The sequence below is a fragment of the Scyliorhinus torazame genome, chromosome 2 (genome assembly GCF_047496885.1).
Source record: "Scyliorhinus torazame isolate Kashiwa2021f chromosome 2, sScyTor2.1, whole genome shotgun sequence".
In the NCBI taxonomy this organism is placed as follows: domain Eukaryota; kingdom Metazoa; phylum Chordata; class Chondrichthyes; order Carcharhiniformes; family Scyliorhinidae; genus Scyliorhinus; species Scyliorhinus torazame.
Window position 1 is genome coordinate 261,583,546 of NC_092708.1, and position 23,986 is coordinate 261,607,531.

Sequence of the window (23,986 nt, forward strand, 5' to 3'; positions counted from 1 at the left end):
TAGAGCCTGTAAGGATAAACAACAACACCATCTCCACGATAGTCCTCAATACCGGGGCCCTGCAAGGCTGTGCACGTAACCCACTTTAATATTCCTTATACACACATGACTGTGTGGCAAAATTTGGCTCCAACGCCATCTACAAGTTTGTTAATGACAGGACCGTAGTGGGTTGGATCTCGAATAACAATGAGTCAGAGCATCCTTTCTGGCTGCATCACAGCCTGGGTATGGCAACTGCTCGGCCCAAGACCATAAGAAACTACAGAGAGTCGTGAACACAGCCCAGCCCATCACACAAACCCGCATCCCATCTATTGACTCTGTCTACACCTCCTGCTGCCTTGGGAAAGTGGTCAGCATAATCAAATACCACTACCACTCGGGTTATTCTCTCTTCCAACCACTTTCATCAGGCAGGAGATGCAAAAGTCTGAGAACATGCACTAACAGATTCAAAAATAGCTTCTTCCCCACTGTTACCAGACTCCTGAATGACCCTTTTATGGATTGAACTAATCTCTCCACACATCTTCTCTACTGAGTAGTACTACACTCCGTAAGCTTCACCTGATGTCTGTGTTTATGTATTTACATTGTGTTTTATCATATGTCCTGTGATTTTACATGTATTGAATGATCTGCCTGGACTGTACGCAGAACAATACTTTTCACTGTACCTCGGTGCACGTGACGATAAACACAAACCCAATTGATGGTCTCCACTTATGCTCTTTCCACCATAAGAAAATATTCTCTCTCTCCACTCTATCAAAACCTATCATGATTTTTAAGCCATTTTCAAGAGAGAAAAGAAACCAGCCTGTCAATTCTTTCTCCAAATGTCCACATACCCATGAAATTTTGCTGTTGTCCATATAAATTGTATCTGCATGTTCTCCAGCCCTCTGTCCTTTGTATGATATGGCTAACATTGCATGTGGTACTCGTAACTGTGATCTAACCCAAGGTTGAGTATAGGTTTAACATAACATCCTGTCTATCCTTCTAGAAATAAAGCTAAGTGTTTAGGGGGTGGCACGGTGGCGCAGTGGTTAGCATTGCTGCTTCACGGCATTGAGGACCCGAGTTCGGCCCCGGGTCACTGCCCATGTGGAGTTTATGTTCTCCCAGTGTCTGCATGGGTCTCACCCCCACATCCCAAAGATGTGAAGCGTAGGTGGATTGGCCACGCCTAATTGCCCCTTAATTGGGAAAAGAAAAGAATTGGGTACTCTAAATTTAAAAAAAAATTTAAAAAGTATTTTAAGTTGGCTTTTTTATGGCCTTGCTAACCTACGGTACAACCTTTAGTAAGTGATGTATTTATACTCTTTTATTCCCTTTACCCAGCCTAGACTTGCACCTTCCAAGTAATAAGTGACCTCCATAGTCTTCCTCCCAGAATGTATGACCTCCCATTTATCTGTGTTGAACTTCATTTGTCAATTACACTACAAGTTTATTAATCTGATCATTCAACTTGATGCAGTCCTCCTTAATATTGACTTCGCCCCAATTTGCTGTCATCAACAAATTTAGAACTTATGTAAATTATGACCGGAAGTGTTTCTGGTGGAACACCACTTCACCTTCTACCACTCTGAATTTATTCTCACCGTTTGCTTTCTGACTTGAAGCCAGCTAACAATCCATTCTGCCACTTGTCCCCTGAATCCGCATTCTCTGACCTTATCCACCTTTTAATAATCCAGCTCACTTACATCTACATTAGCATTGTACACTCCCTGTTACCGCCTCAAAATATTAAATAATATTGGTCCAGCAAGATTTTCTCCTTTGAAATCGATGTTAATTAATTATTGCATTTTTAGTTTAGTTTTTTCTGTTCTCCTTTAGTAAGGATTCCATTTTAATAAAGATTCCATTGTTACAAATAAATATAAATGTCAGAATTTATGTTTTAAATATGTTTATAAGTAGAGTTGAATTGGTGTTACTGTTGATTCTTCAGCTTCTAAGTCTTGAATTTGAATCAATTGTACATCATCTCTGAATTGCTCATTTCTAAACTTATCATTGTCATAGGTAAACTTTTATTAACCCAGGCCCCAATGATTCCAGGCCTACAGCATTGCAATTTCCCTCATTTGATACACATAGTCAATAGATGTTAGTCAGAAAATACAAAACATCTAGTAGAGGAAATGTCGATTTTACCAAAGTAGCCGATACTCTTTTAAGGTTGAGTTCAAGATTGATTGATGTTTCACTGAGCATCAGGTTTGGGCTGATAAGTGAAGAGTAAAATTTGTGCCAGGCAATGACCATCTCTAACGAGACAAAGTAACTGCCTTCCCTTGGCAATCAAAAGCATACTCATTGCTGAATCTCCAATCATTGATATCCTTTAGGTTTGCCATTGATCAGAAGCTTAGCTGTGCCAGCTAGATAAATACTATGGTTGCAAGAACATGTCAGATACATGATATATTGAGGTGAGTAATTCAGCATCTGACTCCCCATACTTGTAGATGGTGGACAGGTTTTGGAAAGTCGGGAGGTGAGCTTCTCACCACAGAATTCCCAGTTCCTAATTTACTCTTGTAGCCACAGTATATAAAGGCTGATCTGGTTAAATTTATGATCAATGGTAACCACCAGATTTTTGATGATGGTAATATCATTGAATATCTTGGCGTGATGGGTAGATGCATATGGACACCAACTGCTTCAGTATCTGAGGAGTTGTGAATGGTACTGAACACAATGCAGTCATCAGTGAACATGCCCACTTCTAATCTTATAATGGAGGGAAGATCATTCATGAAGCAGCTAAAGATGGTTAAGCCTAGGACACTACCCTGAGGAGCTCTTGCATCACTCTCCCGAGGTTGAGATGATTGCTTTCCAACAACCACAATCGTCTTTTTTTTTGTGCGCGGTATGATTCCAACCAGTGGAACGATTCGCCCTATCTATCTTCCCCGTCTTCCCATTGTCTTCAATTTAGGGTTCCTTGATGTCGCAGTCAGTCAAATTATGCCTTAATGCTAGGGCAGTCACTTTGGTCTCTCTTCAAATCATGTTTGGACCAAGACTGCATTAAGGTCTGGAACCAAAGTGACCCTGGTGAAATCCTGACTGATCACTGGTGAGCAGATTACCGCTGTGTAAATGCTGCTTGCTGGCACTGGCAACTACACCTTCTATCATTGCTAATGATCAAAAGTAGACTGATGGAGTGGCAATTGCCTAGATTGGATTTCTCTTGCTTTTCGTGATTTAGAATGCTGGGCAAAATTTCAAGTAATCTTCTGCCCATCTCATCTTTTAACTATTTACTCATTATGGTGAGTGGTGTTACATGACTATGGAGTAAGAGTAGAGGAGTGGGATTAATTTGGTAGCTCTTTCATAGAGCTGGCACAAGCACAGTGGGCTGATTGGTTTTATGAAGTTTTAGTTCTAAAGTCAGAAAGAAAGTATTCAAGGTCTTGGGGGCAGCCATTGCAGTATGTGCAGCATTAAATAATATAGACAAGCAGATCTTGCGGTTAGAGGGATAGGATCAGAAAACAAAATTTCAAAGTAATTAGATGCAGGGTTGTTTTTACTCAAAGGGCGATAATTACTAAGAATAATTTCCAGGCAGGCATAAATCAGTGCATTCAGAATTCAACTGGATTAAAGAATGCTGAAGATGAATTTTGATGGGAGAAATAATTTTTCCTTGTGTACTTTTGACCTCATAGTGTCAAGAATTATGTAATGATTGCTGCATGCAATTTTTTTAAAACACCTCTTTCAATTGTAGATATGCATTGTTAATTGTGGACAGTGCAACAGCCTTGTACAGGACAGACTACTCTGGTAGAGGTGAACTGTCAGCAAGGCAGATGCATCTAGCACGTTTTCTACGAATGTTGTTGCGACTGGCAGATGAGGTAAGCCTTCTCAAATTTGTGTTAATATTTTTAACAACTTTGAATTCAGAGATATATTTGTGACCAAGGTTAAGTAGGAATTAGGCCAGTTATATGGTTTTTGGAGGGGGTGTGTGGCAAGGTAGAGTAGACATGTAATAAATGTCTGAAGGTAAAGGATAAGAGAAGCAACATGCACAGTAATGTTGCTTTGAGTTGAGAATCACTGAGCAAGCTTTAAACATTTTGTGTGAATATTAAACCTTGTAGGGGGCAACCTCTGGGTATGTGGATTATCATTAAGTAGAATCCAAATAATTGAAAACCTTCCAATCTGCAAAATGTTTTTTATTCCTAGACTAGAATAGTTAGGGACGAGCTTCCAGGAATGTTCTTCAGAATCAGAAACATTTACAGCAGAACATAGGCTGTCTAATCAATGTCGTCTGCAGTAGCTCTTTCCTAAAAAATCTAATTTTAAAATGTTTTTTCCAGTTAAGGGGTAATTTAGCACAGCCAATCCACCTACCCTGCACATCTTTGGGTTGTGTGCCAATGTGTCCAATCTTACAATCCTGTGTTCTCCCTGTAATCTTGTCTTCCAATTCTTCACATATTTCTCCACTTTCATGGGGTGTTCTTTCTGCCTCACTAATTCCTGTGGCAAAGCATTCCATGCTCCAACAACTCTGCAGAAGAATATTTGCTCTTAACCTCTGCTTACTCTGATTGTTGACTTTCACCACTAGCTTCCCATCAAAACCCATAATTTGAAATCTTCTGTTCTTTTGTTGAAGTAAAGGACAACTGCGTAGGTGTACTGAAGAAATTTGATTGGTAAATTGCAGGATCCTAGTTATGAATTTGTATTAAAAGCAGAATATGTTAGGATGGGGGACTTGTTTATAGAGGGGAGCTTTCCGAGTATGAGGGCGCTGGAGGAGAAGTTTGCATTAGCGGGGGGAAACAAATTTCGATATCTGCAGGTGCGGGACTTTCTGCGTAGACAGGTACCAACCTTCCCACTCCTACCGCTAAGGGGGATTCAGGACAGGGTAGTTTCCAGAGGATGGATAGGAGAGGGGAGCGTTTCTGACACTTATAAGGAGCTTATGGGATCAGAGGAAACGCAGACCGAGGAGCTGAAGCAAAAGTGGGAGGAGGAGCTGGGGGGAGAGATAGAGGAGGGCCTTTGGGCGGACGCATTGAGTAGAGCCAACGCGACCGCAACATGTGCCAGTCTCAGCCTGATTCAATTCCGGGCTCACATGACAGTGGCCTGGATGAGCAGGTTCTTTGGGGTGGAGGATAGGTGCGAAAAATGTGCGGGAGGACCAGCGAACCATGCCCACATGTTCTGTGCATGTCCAAAACGGAGGGGATTTTGGCAGGGGTTTGCGGACGTCATGTCCAAGATATTAAATACAAGGGTGGCATTGAGTCCAGAGGTGGCGATTTTCGGGGTGTCGCAGGATCCGGGAATTCAGGAGGACAAAGAGGCAGATGTTCTGGCCTTTGCTTCCCTGGTAGCCCAGAGACAGATATTACTGGCATGGAGGGACTCGAGGCCCCCGAAGTTGGAGACCTGGCTATCGGAAATGGCTAGCTTTCTCTGTCTGGAGAAAATGAAGTTCGCCATGAGAGGGTCACTGTTGGGGTTCGCCCAGAGGTGGCAACCATTCATCGACGACTTCGCAGAGAATTAATCGTCAGCAGAAAGGGGGGGGGGGGGGTTAGGTTAGCGTAGATTAGGGGGTTAATTAATGGTGGGACCTGTGGGGGAGGGAGGTGTTATTTGCACTGTTTATATTTTTATGTACATTGTTTATATTGCTGCTGTTAGTTACAATGCCAAAAAGAAAAACCTCAATAAAGTGATTATTTTTTTTTTAAAAAGCAGAATATGTTGGAAATGTTCAACAGATCACGCAGCATCTGGAGAAAGAGTCAACATTTCAGGTTGATGACCTTTCAAATCTGGTTCTGATGGTCTGAAATATCAACTGTTTCTCTCCCCATAGGTGCTGCCTGACCTGATTGTTTCCAGCTTTCAGATTTACTTAAATCTGCAGCATTTGGCATTTGTATTATTAATTTGTATAATTAATCTAAAACCAAAGGGGCTTAGCCGCTTTTAATATGCGCATTTGACCACAGGGATTTGCAATAGTTTGCAATGCAGCTTCATATTACATTCCATGAAGATAAATTGCAAGATTGGCACTACACAAAGAACACTGAAAAGTGTGATTCTACTGAAAGTTCCATAGCCCTGTTTTCCAGCAGTTCAAGTTTATATGCTTTCAGTCAGCGGGATGTGTCTGTAGGGTCTGAATTAATTGACACAATATCAGTTCTTACTCTTTCAAATAATGATATGTGCAACAGGGTTCTGTAATTTTGGGTTATTAACTCTGCTGGCAAAAATGTTGTTTGCTTTGGCTTTCTGGATATGTTAATATGTCCTTTGTGCATATATTTAGTGAAATGAAATGAAAATTGCTTATTGTCACAAGTAGGCTTCAAATGAAGTTACTGTGAAAAGCCCCCAGTCGCCACATTCGGGCGCCTTGTCGGGGAGGCTGGTATGGGAATTAAACCGTGTTGCATGCCTGCCTTGGTCTGCTTTTAAAGCCAGCTATTTAGCGCAGTGTGCCAAAAGGGACATTAACTGAAAGAGGATTGTGATTTCCATAATTTGTCTTGAGATTGGAGCAGTGTGCATCACACTTTAACATCTTGCACTTATTCTTCTTCTAGTTTGGGGTAGCTGTGGCAATAACTAACCAGGTTGTGGCACAGGTCGATGGGGCAGCAATGTTTGCTGCTGACCCAAAAAAGCCAATTGGTGGAAACATCATTGCTCATGCATCAACAACGAGGTAAGATGATTTTATAAGGTGGTGAGTGCTTGCTGGATTTATGAACCGACAGATGTGATTGCGCAGAGTTGACAGGAAGGTTTGCTGTTTTTCTGTGTTAAACAGTTTGAAAATGACATTTCACATGTTTCTACATGATAGAGTGAACTATCTGATTTAAAATTTGTTTGCACTGTTTGCAATTGGGATGCATTTGACAAGTGCTTCAAATAAGAGCCCAAGGTCCGGTTGATTGGAGTTGTCCAAAAATAAAACTTTGTTGCTAATAATTCACTTCAACACACTTGCATAAGAACTAAATCAAAACTTGTATCAAATAATACATAAACTGGTCAGAACATAGTGAAAAGTGGTAAACATAAAAGCATAAGAAATAGACAATTCAAGAATTCAGGAAGGGAGGAATTCAAGAACGAAACCTCGCCCACGAGGTATTTTAAGGGAATCCTATGGCCTAATCCCTCATTTACTCATTGGCTTCTAATTCTCAGCTGAAATCTCCTGATTTGTTCAAATAGATGTCTTGTCACTTAGAAAATGATTTGTTATTCAAACATTGGTCATTTAAAAAAAATTACTAATACCCGCCACGTATGCCATTCCTACAAAGGTACGGTGCTTGCATTAACCTTTTTATGGTTAAGGCTTTGATACATTTTTATTGCTAGATGTACTAAAGAACAATAGTTTTGTTCATTACAAGAGGCTTTTACGCAACATTTCATGAAACAAGGTTTTGAACTTCTGCAGACATGGCACAATGTTTTGAATTTCTGCAGACATGGCACCAAAGTTTGATAGTTTACTAATTATCAAAAACTGATGGTATTCCCACAGTCAAGACATTTTTAATAATTTCATTCTTCAGCTATGCATTCAATTAGCACCTAAAACTATGAATAAATCAATAATCTTATCACATGTGTTTCTACATGGTAAAGTGAACTATCTGATTTAAAATTTGCCTTGGACTGTTTGCAATTGGAATGCATTTGCCAAGTGCTATGAACCTGTCACCTTAAAGTTGTTCTCCCAATTATTAGTTTCAATTATTTGAGAATTATTGATCAAAATTCTCCAATTGTTTGACCCCCACATATAGAAGCATAAATCTTTAACTCAAATATGGCACTATGGATGTTAGTCACTCTGACACCATAGAAAAGTGATCAATTTTCATGCTGGTGGCTGAGTGATTGAGTTTATTCACAGCTGAAATAGACAGAATTTTTAACTATCGGGGAATAGGCAAGAAAGTGAAGTTTAGGCTAAGATCTGATCAACCATGATCTTATTGAATGGAGATGCAGTTTGAGTGGCCATAGAACCACCTATTAAGTTCTTGCGTTCATATGTGGACCTTGATGCTGAATATAGGGTGCCTATTCACTACGGAGGATAATATGTGATCATTCGCTTGATAATTGCTGGATGATAATTGGAATGGAAACCCAAGCAGTTTTTAAAAATATTTGAACTCTAGGACCTGTCTCCAGAGAATTTGAAGGCAACAGTGTGCTAATAATCAAGCAAAATTAATGCCCCATTTTGAAAACCAGTGGGAATTACCTAAGTAGACCTGAAAGATAATGCACAGGGTTGCAAACGGTAGATATCTATGATGAATTTGTCCTACATTGTCACGGCTCAATATGATCAGACTGAGGAACAAATTTAGGAGACAAGTGTGGTATTGAACTCATGCTATTTATTACAAATGCAAAAAAAGTGGATAATAAGCATTACTAAAGCAGTAAAAATGCCAGGGTTTAAAAAAAATATGACTCTAACATTCCTTGGGTAGTTCCTGGAATAATAAATAACAGCAATAGGGAGTCACAATGCCATTACCACTGCTGAATCTCCAACTTTAAAAAAAATAAAAAAATTTAGAGTACCCAATTACTACTTTTCCAATTAAGGGGCAATTTAGCATGACCAATCCACCTACCTTGCACATCTTTAGGTTGTAGGGGTGAAACCTACGCAACACTGGGAGAATGAGCAAACTCCACACTGACAGTGACCCAGAGCCGGGATCGAACCTGGGACCTTGGCGCCGTGAGGCAGCAGGGCTCACTCACTACGCCACCGTGCTGCCCCTGAATCTCTGACTTGCGGACACTCTGGGGAGGTGGGTTCTGCGAAGGCTGAATAATCCAATCCTGGATACACAGACTCTGCAACAGGTTTGGCAGGTGGGTGGGACGCTCTGGATTCTGTGCTCTCTTTCTGTTGTTCGTGCTTGGCCTCCGCATACTCCACCCTGTGACACTCAAAGTGATTGGCACCTTCGCGGATGCTTCTTCTCCAGTTTGTGGGTTCTAAGGCAAGCGATTCCCATGTGTCGATGGGGATGTTGCATTTATTTAGGGAGGCTTTCAGAGTGTTCTTGTAGCGTTTCTTCTGCCCTCCTAGTGATCGCTTGCCTTTGTTGAGCTGGGAGTAGAGCACTTGTTTCGGGAGTTTTGTGACGGGCATGTGGAAAATGCGGTCCGGCCATCGCAATTGGTCGAGCATGATCACTTCCTTGGTACTGGGGATATTGGCCTGGGAGAGGACACTCACATTGTTACACCTATCCTGCCAGTGGATTTGCAGGATTTTGCAGGGGCAACATTGATGATATCTCTGCGGGGATTTGAGTTGTCTGCTGTATCTTGCCCATGTTTTTGATGCATACAAGAGGATGGAGATTGCAGTTGCTCTGTCGACCATGACCTTGATGGTGGATTTGAGGTCTTGGTCTTCAAACACTCTGTTCCTCTGGTGTCCGAAGACTGCACTAGTGCATTGGAGTCGATGCTGGATTTCATCGTTAATGTCTGCTTTCGCCAAGTGGAGGCTATTGAGTATGGGAAGTAATCTACTTCAGTGTCTTTAAAACTTTTTTTCCCTGGGGCCCACTTAACCGGCCGACCTCCAGGGCCCACTTAACCGGCCAGCCTTCGCGACCCCGCTGGCCAGCCTTCGCGACCCACAATTTTCACTTACTTTTGACGTAACAGATGAACCTGCTTGGTCCTCATGATCTCACTTGCTTTGTCATTCAATGTTACATTTATGCTAAGGACTTCAGCTGACAATTTATGTTCTCGCTGCAAGAGGTTTGTCCTTGAACTCGCCATGCTTAGTCTTCAAATGCCTTTTAAGTTTGAGGATTTGAAGTTTTCACTTGCCAGTACTTCCCTCCATATAACACACATGGGCTTTGCATCTTGATTTGCATTGGCAAAATTAACAATGTCATACCGCAAGAAATCATCCTGGTACTGCTTTGTTCCCGATTTCAGTTTCTTCATAAGTTGTTTATCAGAGTTCCTGGAGCAATGAATATAGCTCACGCCAGCACTGCTTTGTCTTGCAGTGGACTCTCCTAAGAAGCTCTCTCCAGTAGATTCAATCGTGAGATCCTGGCTGTTTTTGTCTCTGGCCCTCTCTTCCTTATTACAAAATGATCTGTCTTCAGTTGTTCACACAGTCCTCTTGCTTGCTGGCAGTCACAAAATGGATGAATCTCTCCTCCAGATTCTGCGCCCAAACCGTGGACCCACAGGGTGCATCAGTGGACGTGCCGGGTGTGTGACCAGTTCTCTGCCGCCGTTTCTGGCGGGAAAACTCCAACTTTCACATTTAAAGGCGGGTTGCGGCCGGTATTCTGAAAAGGCAGTTGTGGCCATTGGGCGCTTCTTCCGCGATCGAGAAAGCCACGACCGATCACTCTGCGACACCTGCCCATGACCCATCTGCAGATTGTGACCCTGAGTTTGAACATCCCTGAGCTATATCGTGCAGGGGCTCACTGGAGATCATGATGGTCGGGGCGAGTTTTGTGTGGCAGGAGCGGGATGGTAGAGAACCTTTGTTTTCTTGATGTTTACTCTGAGGCCAATTCTCTCGTATGCTTCGGTGAATGAGTCGATGATGATTTGTAGCTCGGCCCATTAGTGTGTGCGTGAACAAGGGTGGTCTATGTTCTGCAGCTTGATGACAGAAGTTGGGGTGGTCTTAGTTCCGGCCTGGAGCCATTGGAGGTTGAACTTATCCGGTAGGTTAGCTCCACTCCAGCGGGAGCTTAAGGGTGATGGGTTGGAGTGTTGTGCGAGGAAGATGGAGAAGTGCGATAACGCAGTACTGTTTGACCCCAGTTTATACACTTATTAGTTTTGTGGTGGTTCCATTGGTGACGATCATGGCTTGCATGTCAATGTGTAGCAGGTGGAGAATGGTGACTAATTTCTGCGGCAAATAAATTTGAGGAGGATGTTTCACAATCCTTCATGGTTGACAGAGTTGAAGGCCTTTGCGAGATCGAAGGAAGCCACATACGGAGGTTGATGCTACTCCCTGCACTTTTCCTGGATTTGTCATGTGCTGAAGATCATGTCCATTGTGCCTCTCGATAGGCAGAAGCCATACTGAGACTCGGGGAGGAGTTCTTCAGCCACTGGGAGAAGGTGGCTGAGGAGGATTCTCGCGATGACCTTTCCCCTGGAGGAGAGTAGGGAAATCCCTCTAATTTCTGCAGTCAGAAATGTCTCCTTTCTTGAAGATGGTCACAATTAAAGTGTCTCAGATCACCTGGTCTGCTTTCTTCCTTCCAGACAAGGGTGATTAGGTTGTCGGTTCTTGTCACGAGTACCTCTCCACCACATTTTAATTCTTCTGTGGGGATTCCATCTGGCTTATTTTTCAGCTGTCGGATGGCTTTTTCAACCTCGTGGCGAGATGAGGTTACGCTGAGATGGTGGTGGGTAGCGTGTTGCGGGATGGTGTTGAGGGCACTTGGGTCGGAGGCTGTGTCTTGGTTGAGGAGGTCCTCAAAGTGCCCTCTCCTGAGTCTTCTGAGCTCTGTCCACCCACCATCTGTTCTTTAGATCGAGTTCTTTGTTGCACTCAGCCGTCTGTTTCCTCTTAAAACTCTTGTTTTGGTGGCGTTGCCAGTTCAGGAGCTACTTGCGTCTTCTGATCGTTCCCGTAGAACCAGTCTTGATGTTTCCTAGTTGAGAGCTTGAACATCTCCTCGCAGGTGCTGACTCTGGTGGCTTTTAAGTGGACAAGGCGCCGTGGGAATTCTGCGGCTTTGGCTCATTGATCGTCGCCAAGTTAACTGTGAGGCGCCGACTGAGTAGCTCTTTCTTCTCGGGGTCTTTGAGTCCAGTGACATTGAGTCTCCTGTAGCTTTTTTTCTGCCTCTGCTGGTTTGGGGCCAGGATGATGGAGATCGTAGAACGGATTAGTCGCAGGCCAGTCCAGCAGTCATTGGCTCCGGTAGTGGCGCAGGTGATGTGGACATTTTTGTGGCCCCTTGCTCGGATGATGATATAGTCTTATCAGGTGCCAGTACTTGGAGCATTGTGGGGTGTTGCCAGAAGGTCTTCAGTCTCTCTGGCGGAACAGGGTGTTCGTGATGGCCAGATTATGTTCTAAACATTTTGCCAGGAGGAGTACTTTGGCATTTCTTTTCCCCAAGCCTACTCTGCCTAACACGCCTTTCCAAAGGTTTGCATCCCTCCCGACTCTAGCATTGAAGTCGCTGAGGAGAATCAGCTCGTCTCCCTTTGGGATGCGGGAGAGCGATTGATCTAAGCTGGAGTAGAATGCTTCTTTTGTCTTGTGCGATGCATCTAGTGCTGGGGTGTAGAGATGACGGCTGTGATGTGCTGCTGCCGGGCCAGGGTGAGCCATAGGGTCAAGAGTGGTTCGCTCACACCGCAGGTGGGTTCTTTGAGATGCCTAACCAATTTGTTTTTTACGGCAAAGCCAACCCCGTTGAGATGCCGTTCTTCTGGTTTGCCTTTCCAGAAGATGTATACACCATCCTTTTCTTTAAGCTGACCTTCTGCCAGTCATGTCTCGCTCAGGGCAGCAATGTCATGGTTGTGGCGTTGGAGTTCCCAGGCTATGATGGCTATGCGACGGTCAGGTCTGTTGGTGTTGTCCATAAGGGTCCTGACGTTCCATGTACCGCAATTCAGTGGGTGGGGTGGGGTTGGGCTGGAAGGTATCTGTATGTGGATTCTTTTAACACCAACCACGCCATGCTTCCGGCGGCGTGAAGTCTTGGTCCAGTGGTAGGAAAATCCGAGGCGACTGGAGAAAAGTTTTGCTGTAGGATGTGGACTAACAAACACTCATCATCCACCGATCATCTGCCTGCCTGTTAGTGATGTCACTTGTAAAGGGTGATGACATTTTCCCTCTCTCTTATGCCTTGCAGTCTCGTCAACCCCAATCCCATCCCACCCACCCACTGAATCGTGGGACCTGGAACGTCAGGACCTTTATGGACAACACTGACAGCAACAGTCTCGCCCCTGCTTGCGCTGCTCTCTCGCCCCTGCTTGCGCTGCTCCTCTCGCCCAGACTGCGGCAGGCCACCGTTCCCAGTTCCCTGCAAATAACTCATTCCTGAATCTCCAAAGCCTGTCCACCATCTGAAAGACACAAGTCAGGAGTGTGGTGAAGTTGCATGGATAAGTAAAACTCCACACTCGAGCTTGACTCCATCCAGGGAAAAGCAGCCTGTTTGATTTGCAGCTGATCCACCACTTCAAAGATTCTATCCCTCCACCACTGATGCACAGTGGCAGTAGTATGTACCATTAAGAAAGTGCACTGCAGCAACTCACCAAGGCTCCTTCAACAGCTCCTTCCAACCCTGAACACTGCGCCACCTAGAAGGACAAGGACAGCAGATGCATTTGAATACCACTACCCGCAAAATTCCCTCCAAACCACATACCATCCTGACTTGGAACTATATTGCTGTTCCTCCACAGCTACTGTGTCAAAACCCTGGAACTCCCTTCCTAACAACTCTGTGGGTGTACACAACATAGACTGCAGCTGCTCAAGAAAGAGGCTTACCGTCACCGCCTTGAGAGCAATTAGGGAAGCACAATAAATTCAGGCGCAACCCGCAACACCCACACCCCATGAAGGAATAGAGAAAAAAATGCACAATGCCTTATGATTTAAAATATTTAAATAAGCTGTTGAAAATGTAATTGATGCATTTCATCTCAGCACCATTTTGGTGCTTGTGTTCACTTTGCTGCAGGAGTTTATCTGATTTGTATTGCACTTTGTGTACTATTTAACCTCCTTTTGGTTGTTTTTTGGTCAACATTCCATCTGCCTTCCCTATCGCCTGCTGTATTTGCACGTTAGCTTTTTATAATTTACGCACAAGGGCCCGAAATCTCTTTGTGGCAGCTTTCTGCAGTCATTCTACATTTAAATGATATTCAGCTCCTTTTTTCTACCTACCAAAGTGCACAATGTTGCATCTTCCTCCATTATTTTTCATCTGCCAAGATTTTGCCCACTCACTTAACTTGTCTAAATCCCTCTGGAGCCACTTTGTGTCATCTTTCCCATCTATTTTTGTGTAATTGACAAACTTGGCAAGAGTACATTCACTTCCCTTGTCCAAGTCAATCGTATATATTATAAATGATCGTGGCCCCAGCACTGATCCTTGTGGCACTCCAATAGTTACAGGTTGCCATCTTGCAAATGCCCCTTTTATCCCAACTCTCTGCCTTCTATCAGTTAGCCAATCCTTTACCCATGCTAATATACTATCCCAAAACATTGGGCTCTTATCTTATCAAATAGCTTTTAGTGCGGCACCTTATCAAATGCTTTTTGGAAATCCAAGTATAATACATCTACTGGTTCCCCTTTATCCTGTTCGTTAGCACCTCAAAGAATTCTAATAAATCTGTCAGGCATGATTTTCCCATCATGAAACTATGTTGTCTCTGCTTGATTACGTTATGTATTTCTAAATGCTCTGCTATCAAATCCTTTAATGTGGACTCTTGGCATTGTCCCAATGACAAATGTTACGTTAACTGGCCTACATTTACCTGTTTTTCATCTCCCTTTTTGAATTTTTCCAATCCTTGGACTTTTTCAGAATTTAAGGATTCTTGGAAGATTTCTACCAGTGCATCCACTATCTCTGTAGTTACTTTTAATACCCTAGGATGCAACCCATAAGGTCCAGGGGCCCTATCGGCCTTTTGCCACATTAGTTTCTCTAGTGATAGATATAGATATAGTACTTATTTCCTCCCCCACTTTTCTTGTCTATTTTTATAGCACTTGCTAGTTTACCCTCATAGTTTATCTTCTCTCTTTTTTTTTGGTCATCTTTTGTTGTTTTTTAAAACTTACCCAATCTTCTGGATTACCACTAATCTATGCCACAATCTATGTGTTTCTTCTTTCAGTTTAATACTATCCTTTTTAAAAAATATTTTTATTGAAGTATTTGTAAAATTTTCTAACAATAACAAAAAAAAAGTAAACATTGAACATTAACATGGTAAAAAAATAGACATTTCCCCAATCGGCTCTATCTTCACACGCCACATGAAATAACATAAATTAAAACTTACTTTAATTGTAAGTTCCCCCCTCTCGGAATGCTGCTACTGCCGACATTTTAAATTTCTCCAAGAAAGTCGACGAACGACTGCCACCTCCGGGAGAGCCCTAGCATTGATCTTCTTAAGGCAAACTTTATTTTCTCGAGGCTGAGAAACCCAGCCATGTCACTGACCCAAGTCTCTACACTCGGGGGTTTCGAGTTCCTCCACATTAAAATGATCCGCCTCCGGGCTACCAGGGAGGCAAAGGCCAGAACATCGGCCTTTTTCACACCCTGAACTCCCGGGTCTTCTGACACTCCAAAGATCGCCGCCTCTGGACTTGGCACCGTGGACATTGCTTTCGCAAACCCTTGCCAAAACCCTCCACGCTTCGGGCATGCCTAAAACATATGGACATGGTTTGCTGGGCTTCCCGCACACCTCGCACATCTGTCTTCTACCCCGAAAAACTTGCTCATCCTCGCCGCCGTCATGTGTGCCCGGTGGACCACCTTAAAGTGGATTAAGCTGAGCCTAGCATATGATGAGGAGGAATTGACCCTACTTAGGGCTTCTAAGTAAATTGACCCAGCTCTAACTCTCCTAACCCCTCCTCCCATTTGCCCTTAAGCTCCTCCACCGGGGTTTTCTCCGCCTCCAACAGCTCCTGGTAGATATCCGACACCTTCCCCTCCCCCACCCAGGTACCGGAAACTACTCTATCCTGTATCCCCGCCGTTCCATGGCGGCAGTTTAAATTTGTCCTCCAGCGCCTGCAGGCTGGGAAAGCTCCCATCTATAAACAGGTCACCCATCCTTTCGATACCTGCCCTCTCCCAGCTCTGGAACCCGCCATCCATCCTGCCCGGTAGAAACCTGTGGTTATTACATATCAGGGTCCAGACCGATGCGCCTTCCACCCTCTTGTGTCTCCTCCACTGCCCCCAGATCTTCAGTGCCGCCACCACCACCGGGCTTGTGGAGTAATGGGCCGGCGAGAACGGCAGAGGTGCCGTTCCCAGCGTTCCCAAACTGGTGCCTTTACATGACGCCGCCTCCAACCGCTCTCATGCCGACCCCTTCCCCAATACCCACTTCCTAATCATGGCTATATTGGCCGCCCAGTAGTAGTTGCAAAAGTTTGGCAACGCCAGCCCACCCTCCCCCCGACTGCGTTCCAGCAACACACTCTTTACTCGCGGGGTCTTATTCGCCCACACAAATCCCGAGATGATCTTATTCACCCGCTTGAAAAAGGCCTTGGGGATGAAGATGGGAAGGCACTGAAATACAAATACAAATCTGGGGAGGACCGTCATTTTCACGGTCTGTACCCTCCCTGCCAGTGACAGCGGGAGCATGTCCCATCTTTTAAAGTCCCCTTCCATTTGTGCCACCAGCCAGGTCAAATTAAGCTTATGCAACGAATCCCTCTTCCGAGCCACCTGTATTCCCAGGTAGTGAAAGCTCTTCCCTACCCTCCTAAGTGGCAGCTCACTCAGTCTCTTCTCCTGCCCTTTAGCCTGGATCACAAACAGCTTGCTGTTCCCATCGTTCAGTTTGTACCCCGAAAAACTGCCAAATTCCCTCAAGATCCGCATGACCTCCCCCATCCCCTCCAGTGGGTCCGAAATATACAGGAGGAGATCATCCGCGTAGAGCGAGACCCAGTGCTCCACCCCCCCCCCCCGGACCAGTTCCTTGAGGCTCTCAACGCCATGGCCAGCGGCTCAATGGCTAGAGCAAATAATAGCGGGGAGAGGGGGCACCCTTGCCTCGTCCCCCGGTGCAATTTAAAATACCCCGCCAGTTCGTGCGCACGCTTGCCACAGGCGCCTGGTACAGCAATCGCACCCACCGAATAAAGTCCTCACCAAACCCAAACCGACCCAGCACCTCCCACAGGTACTCCCACTCCACCCGATCGAAAGCTTTCTCTGCATCCATTGCTGCCACAACCTCTGCTTCCCCTCCTTCCGAGGGCATCATAACAATAGTTAAAATCCTCCGCACATTGGCATTAAGTTGCCTGCCCTTAACAAATCCAGTCTGGTCTTCCCCTATCACCCCTGGGACACAATCCTCTATCCTTGTGGCCAAGATTTAGCCAATAGTTTGGCATCCACATTTAGAAGCGAGATTGGCCTGTAAGACCCACACTGTTCAGGGTCCCCCTCCCGTTTAAGAATGAGTGAGATCGAGGCCTGCGACATTGTAGGGGGGAGGATTCCCTTCTCTCTCGCCTCATTTAAAGGTCCTCATCAGCAGTGGGCTCAATGTCTCTGAAAATTTCTTTTAAAATTCCACTGGAAAGCCATCCGGCCCCGGAGCTTTGCCCGACTGCATGCCCTCTCGTCCCTTAATAATTTCGTCTATCTCAATCGGGGCCACCAGGCCCTCCACCAGGCCCTCCTCCACCCTCGGGAACCTCAACTGGTCCAGAAATTGCCTCATCCCTTCCGCTCCCGCCAGGGGTTCCGACTCTCATAATTTGCTGTAGAATTCCTTAAAAACGTCATTCACCAAATTACCCTCCTTATTCTTTACCCCACCAATCTCCCTGGCCGCCTCTCTCTTCCTAAGCTGGTGTGCCAGCATCCTGCTCGCTTTCTCCCATACTCCTAGACCGCCCCCTACGCCTTTCTCAGCTGTACTATCGCTGTCCCTGTGGTCAGCAATTCAAACTGTAGCTTACACCGCTCCCTCAGGAGCCCCGCGTCCGGGGCCTGCACATAACTCCTATCCACCCGAAGTATCTCCTCCACTAATCTCTCGCTCTCCACCCTTTCCCTCTTTTCTCTTTGAGACCGGATCAATATTAGTTCCCCTCTAACAACTGCCTTCAGGGCTTCCCAGACCATCGCTGCCGATACCTCTCCCGTGTTGTTTGTTTCCAGGTAGTTCTGGATATTCTTATTTACCCGCCCGCAAACCACCTCGTCCGCTAACACCTCGTCTAGTCTCCACAGCGGACGCTGCCCTCTCTCCTCCCTAAGCCGCAAGTCCACCCAGTGCGGGCCATGGTCCGAGACTGTAATCGCCGAGTATTCCGTCCCCGCCACTCTCGGGATCAACGCTTGCCCAGAACAAAAAAGTCAATACGGGAATAAACTTTGTGGACGTGGGAGAAAAAAGAAAACTCCTTTGCCCTCGGCCGTGAACCTCCAGGGGTCAACGCCCCCCCCCCCCCATCTGCTCCATAAAACCCTTCAATTCCTTTGCCGCCTCCGGCCTCTTCCCTGTCCTGGATTTTGAGTGGTCCAATTCAGGTTCAATAACCGTATTAAAGTGTCCCCCCATGATCAAGTTGTGTGACTCAAGGTCCGGGATTTTGCCTAACACGCGCCTCATAAAGTCCATGTCATCCCAGCTCGGGGCGTAGACGTTCATGAGCACCACTCGGACCCCCTCCAGCTTCCCACTCGCCATTATATACCTACCTCCTTTATCAGCCACAATTCTCCCAGCCTCAAATGCCACTCGCTTACTGATCAAAATTGCTACCCCCCTGGTCTTCAAGTCCAGCCCTGAGTGGAACACCTGACTAACCCAGCCCTTCCTTAATCTCATCTGGTCTGTGACCTTAAACTGTGTCTCCTGAAGCATTGCCACGTCTGCCTTTAGTCCCTTTAAATGCGCGAACACGCGTGCTCTCTTAACTGGCCCATTCAGACCTCTCACATTCCATGTAATCAGCCTGGACGGGGGGCTACCACCCCCACCCCCAGCCGACTAGCCATCACCCTTTTTTGGCCAGCCCCGAGCCTGCGTCCCCCACTTCCCCGAGCACCCCCTTAAGCAGCAGTCGCCCCCGACCTCCCATTTATTTCCTGAAAAAAATGTCTCCCTTGCCAGCAATGCAGCCACCCCCGACCCCCACCGTAGCACCAGAAACCTAATCTCCCAAGTCAGACACCAAAACACTAGCTCACCCCCCACTACGCTTCCGAGAGTCTGCTGACCCCGATAACCCCCGCCTCTGGCACCGACCAGACTATCACCTTCTTGTTCGGACCCCTCTCCCCACATAGAAAAAAGCTATTTACAGGATCACATTCCCCAGTAAGTAAACAACAGCGCTCAAGAAGACATTAACATAACCATTAACCAGAACAGAAACACTCACTTAAAACAAGACCCAGTCTCCCCGAAGGGTAATGCTAACTTCAGCCCCCCCCCCCCCCCCCGTATCAACTCCCTGCGAAACAAACCGCCCTCCCTCCAGCCCATTCTCTTGCCTAAGACTAAATACAATCTTGTAAACAGAACACAATTACAAACCACCGCTACATTCCATCTCCGGAGCTTAAGTGCCTTTTAACGTGAGTCCAACTTCTCTTTACTAAATGTCCAAACATCATCTAGCGACTCGAAATAGTAGTGTTGATCTTCATGCGTTACCCACAGCCTTGCTGGGTATAACACCCCAAACTTCACCCCCTTCTTAAAGAGGGTCGCCTTTGCCCGGTTGAACCCAGCACGTCTCTTGGCCAGCTCCGCTCCCAGGTCCTGATAGATGCACACCTCAGTGTTCTCCCACTTGCTGCTTCGTTCCTTCTTGGCCCATTGCAAGGCACGCTCCTTATCTGAAAAACGGTGAAAACGAACCACCATGGCCCTCGGCGGGTCATTCACCTTGGGCTTCCTTGCGAGGGCTCTGTGCGCTCTGTCCAGTTCTAGGGGTCGAGGGAAAGCCCCCGCTCCCATCAGCGACTCCAGCATACCCGACACATATGCTCCCGCATCTGGCCCCTCAATGCCTTCAGGAAGGCCAACGATTCTTAAATTCTACCTCTTGGTCCTGCTCTCCAGCTCCTCCTGCATCTTCCTGTGGCAGTCATCTAGCACCTCCACCTTGTGCTCCAGTACAGTTATCTCATCCTCTTGGTTGGATAGTTTTAACTCCATCTCCTTAATCGCTTTCCCCTGGGCCACTTGAGTCGCGACCATTTGGTCGATCGATGCTTTCATCGGATCAAGCGTATCCTTTTTTATCTCGGCAAAGCAACTCTTGAAGAACTCCATCTGCTGCTCCTTCGGCCAGTGAGCCACCGCTCCCTGGTTCTTGCCGTCTGCCATGCTTCGCCGCACTGCCAGTTCCACTCGCTTCCCTCTATCGGGACTAACTCGTTTCACACGGCTACTTCTGGTCCAGCTATCCATACATCGGTGGGGGTGGGGGTGGGGGGGGGGGGAGAAATCCTCCTTACGATTGCTCACTCCACCAATTTATTTCATAAAGTCCCCAAAAATCCGGGGAAAAAAGGTCCGAAAGTCCATTTCAGGCGGGAGCTATCGAATGTGCGACCTACTCCTCCATGGCCGCCACCGGAAGAGTTTAATACTATCCTTAACTAACTTGGTTAGCCATGGTTGATGTATCCCCTTCCTACAATCCTCCTTCCTCACTTTATTGTGAGTCATGAATTGTTTTCATAAACGTCTGCCATTGCTAATCAACCGTCTTTTCTGCTAAACTCCTTTCCCAGTCAACTTGAACCAACTTTGCCCTTATTCCTTTGTAATTCCCCTTATTTACATTTAGCACAGTTGCTTCTGACCCAAGTTTCGCAACTCTCAAACTGAACACTAAATTCTACCACTGAGGATCTTTTACCCTGAGATTGTTTATTAAATCTGTTTCATTACACATTGCCAGATCCAAAATAGCCTGATCCCTGGTTGGTTCCACAACATATTGCTCTCGGAAACTGTCCCTAAAACAATCCATGAATGTTTTCTCATGGCTACCTCTGCTAATTATGTTTCCCCAATCCACATGAAGATTAAAGTCACCCATGATTAATGTATTGCCTTTTTTACATGCCCTCATTATCTCCTGATTTAATCTCCATCCTACAGTATAGGGGCCTTTAGACTACTCCCACCAGTATCTGCTTCCTCTTGTTATTTCTTACCTCAACCCAAATGGATTCCACATCTTCTGATCCAAGATCATTTCTTGCTAATGTACTTGGTCCACCTTGCACTAACAAAGCTACCCCACCACCCTTTCCTGCCTGCCCTTACGAAAAGTCGCACACCCTTGAATATTTAGTTCCCAGCTTTGATCTGGGGAAAACGTTGATAAACAATCTAGGTTGTCAATTTCCACCTCTGCAATAATTGCTGCCTTGTACTCATCAACATTTATCTGCCATCCAAATGCTTACCTATGCTTTTGAATCTTAATAGACTCTTCCTAAAATTTCCTTTGCTGCCTTTTTATCCTCATATCTGCAAAGTCGAAAAGTTCTTAAAGGCTGGTGGTATCTGGAACTTAACCTGCACCATTCAGCTCACCTGTAACCTTTCTGTTGGCCTATATTGATTCCCAATCCCTCAAACAAAATTCCAAGTTCTTGTCTTTCAAATCCCTTGAGGCTTTGCCCAGCCATATTTTTGCGACTTCCTTTAGTTTTACAACTCTTGTCATATCGATTGATCCTCTAATTTTGGTCTTTCACTATCTGCCTTCTCTTTGCCCCACCATTGGTGAAAGACTTTAATTGCTTTGGACTTGTTCTCTGGAAGTGTCTTCTGAATTTCCTCTTTTCCTATGAAAAACACTTTTCAAACCTCATCTTTATAGCCAGGCTTTTGGTAACACTTAGGATCTTTTCTATAGTAAAGACAGTGCCCCTCCTCTCAAGACATTGTACTTGACCCTGTCAGGAGCATCCAGCTCATTGGAGAGCTAGTACTCTTGTTTTTTTTTGTGCCAAATTCTTCTCCTCCTTTGTTAAACATTCACATTTCCCTGGAATAGGTTGTTTTCTATTCAATTACTTTTGAAATATTGATGTGATAACAAGTTAGCCCATCATGGAAGTTGATCCTATTCTCAGCCAACGTCCTTTTATGAATTTTCAACAGAGGGTATTCAATAGCAATAAAGAGCAGTGACTCTAGCTGATCATCACCCTCAAACTCCAACTAACTGTAGCAACCATCTGTTTCTCTGAGAACAAACCCAATACCCATCAGGATTTGAATCCATTATGACTCAGCTGCCTGCTGAATTAACTAACTGGGCCATTAAAGGATCCTTTTAAGGTGTCTTTTCGTAATAATGGGGACTAAATATTCTTGTGAATGAAGAGTAAAGGACCGTGAAAAGGCACATTGTTACATAAAGGTGGCAAAATTTTTATTTGTGGGGACAGCTGCAAGATAATTGCACATTTTCTACCTATCCTTCATTTTTTTTTCAGGTTGTACTTGAGGAAAGGGCGAGGTGAAACCCGAATCTGTAAGATTTACGACTCTCCTTGCTTGCCTGAGGCAGAGGCTATGTTTGCTATCAATTCTGATGGAATTGGGGATGCTAAAGACTAAATGTGAATGACCCTTCCTAATCTTGTACAGGAAGCTACTGGCTGCAAGTGATCACACTTAAGAGGACAGTCAGTAATACTTTGTGTAGACATTGCACTGACATGGTGAGTGTTGAAAGCTCTTTGAACTTTCTGTCAGCTTTCAGCTTCAGGAAATAAAGCTGCGCTTAGTTGTCACCTGATGTTTCAGACATTGAAATATTGAAATTGGGAGCCATAGGGCTGATGATTTCTTATGACCCCATATTTATAACATTTGGCAGACATGAAAGTGGGCAGAGAAAACTACATTGAACAAGATTCATTCCGCGTTTGTGTTAAATTCCAGGGTCATTAGCTGCAGTTTCAGTAGCAGTAACTTGAACCTCTGCTTGTGAGACACTGCTGTGGAGGCGATTGGTAACAAACTAGAAACCTATTGAATGCAACAGGTTGCACTGCATGATACTTTTGCGTTTCCAGTTTTATAGATAAGTACCTTCTGGAAGTGGAAGAGAATGAACCACATGGAGACCATTGATCAACTGTAACACATTGGCTCACATGCCATCCTATAGTGGGTCACTGAATCTATCTATGCTTCAACAAGATTATGAGAAAGCATATTCCCTTCTTTTGATTTTGTTTCTTTGATTTGTTTGAAGTACCAAGGTTTGTTGAGGGTGTAGAAATGGGGTATATTTAGTGCATAATTTTGTTAAACTGGGTAACAATAAAAACACATTGCTTTAACAGAGGAATTTGCAATGCTTCTGATTTCTTAATGCATCCTAAACAGGGTGTAATTTATATTTTATCACTAAAGCTAATAACAAGCCATTCTTGGTAATGATGGAAAACTTGAAATTCATGTCAATAAACTATTATGACAATTACTTTAATTTTATCTATGCAGTTTTTACTTTATTAAAATGTGCTCTTCAAGCTGAGGGTTGGTAGTGATGCAGAGTGAACCAAGTTTCATTGAACATCACAGTATTCCTGGTGACATCTTATGGCATAGTGGGTAGTGTCCCACTGGGCCAGAAGCTCTGGATTCAAGTTCCACACCAGGATTTGATGGTCAAGGAAGGTGCATTTGTAATGTAGCAAACAGGTTGAGCATAACCTGCGAATCCTTCCTCCTCGAACTGTAAAATCGTGAGATATTAAACGCCAACACATGGACATGACCTTGAACTGTAAAATATAAATAGAAAAGCCGCAGCATGACATACAGAAGTCAGCTATACAGGTATGATGGGGTTAATTATAACATCACAGAAGTGTAAGCAACTTTGACTATTATGAAACCGGAAGAAAACATTATCACAAACAATGGTGCAAGGTAATTGCCATTGCCTAATGCAATTCTGAGACTGGGAGAGACATTATCACAAACTGTGGTACAGGACGACTGCCATTGTATTCCTCACCTGGGCAGGGATTGTACTGTTTTCTGTTATGGAACCAGCATGAGAATTGATTATGCCCATCCAGTCCCATCTAGATCAGGA

At 44.8% G+C, this 23,986-nt stretch overlaps 1 protein-coding gene across 1 annotated transcript in view; it reads left to right on the forward strand.

The window, feature by feature from the left end:
- The window catches only part of rad51 (RAD51 recombinase), a 165,519-nt gene extending 142,148 nt beyond the window's left edge, over window positions 1–23,371 (forward strand). The window contains exons 8-10 of the mRNA XM_072486302.1: window positions 3,779–3,908; window positions 6,648–6,769; window positions 22,368–23,371. Of these exons, the coding sequence (XP_072342403.1) occupies window positions 3,779–3,908; window positions 6,648–6,769; window positions 22,368–22,491 (376 nt within the window). The 3' untranslated portion in view covers window positions 22,492–23,371. The remainder of the gene's footprint in view (window positions 1–3,778; window positions 3,909–6,647; window positions 6,770–22,367) is intronic.
- Window positions 23,372–23,986: the final 615 nt, after the last annotated feature.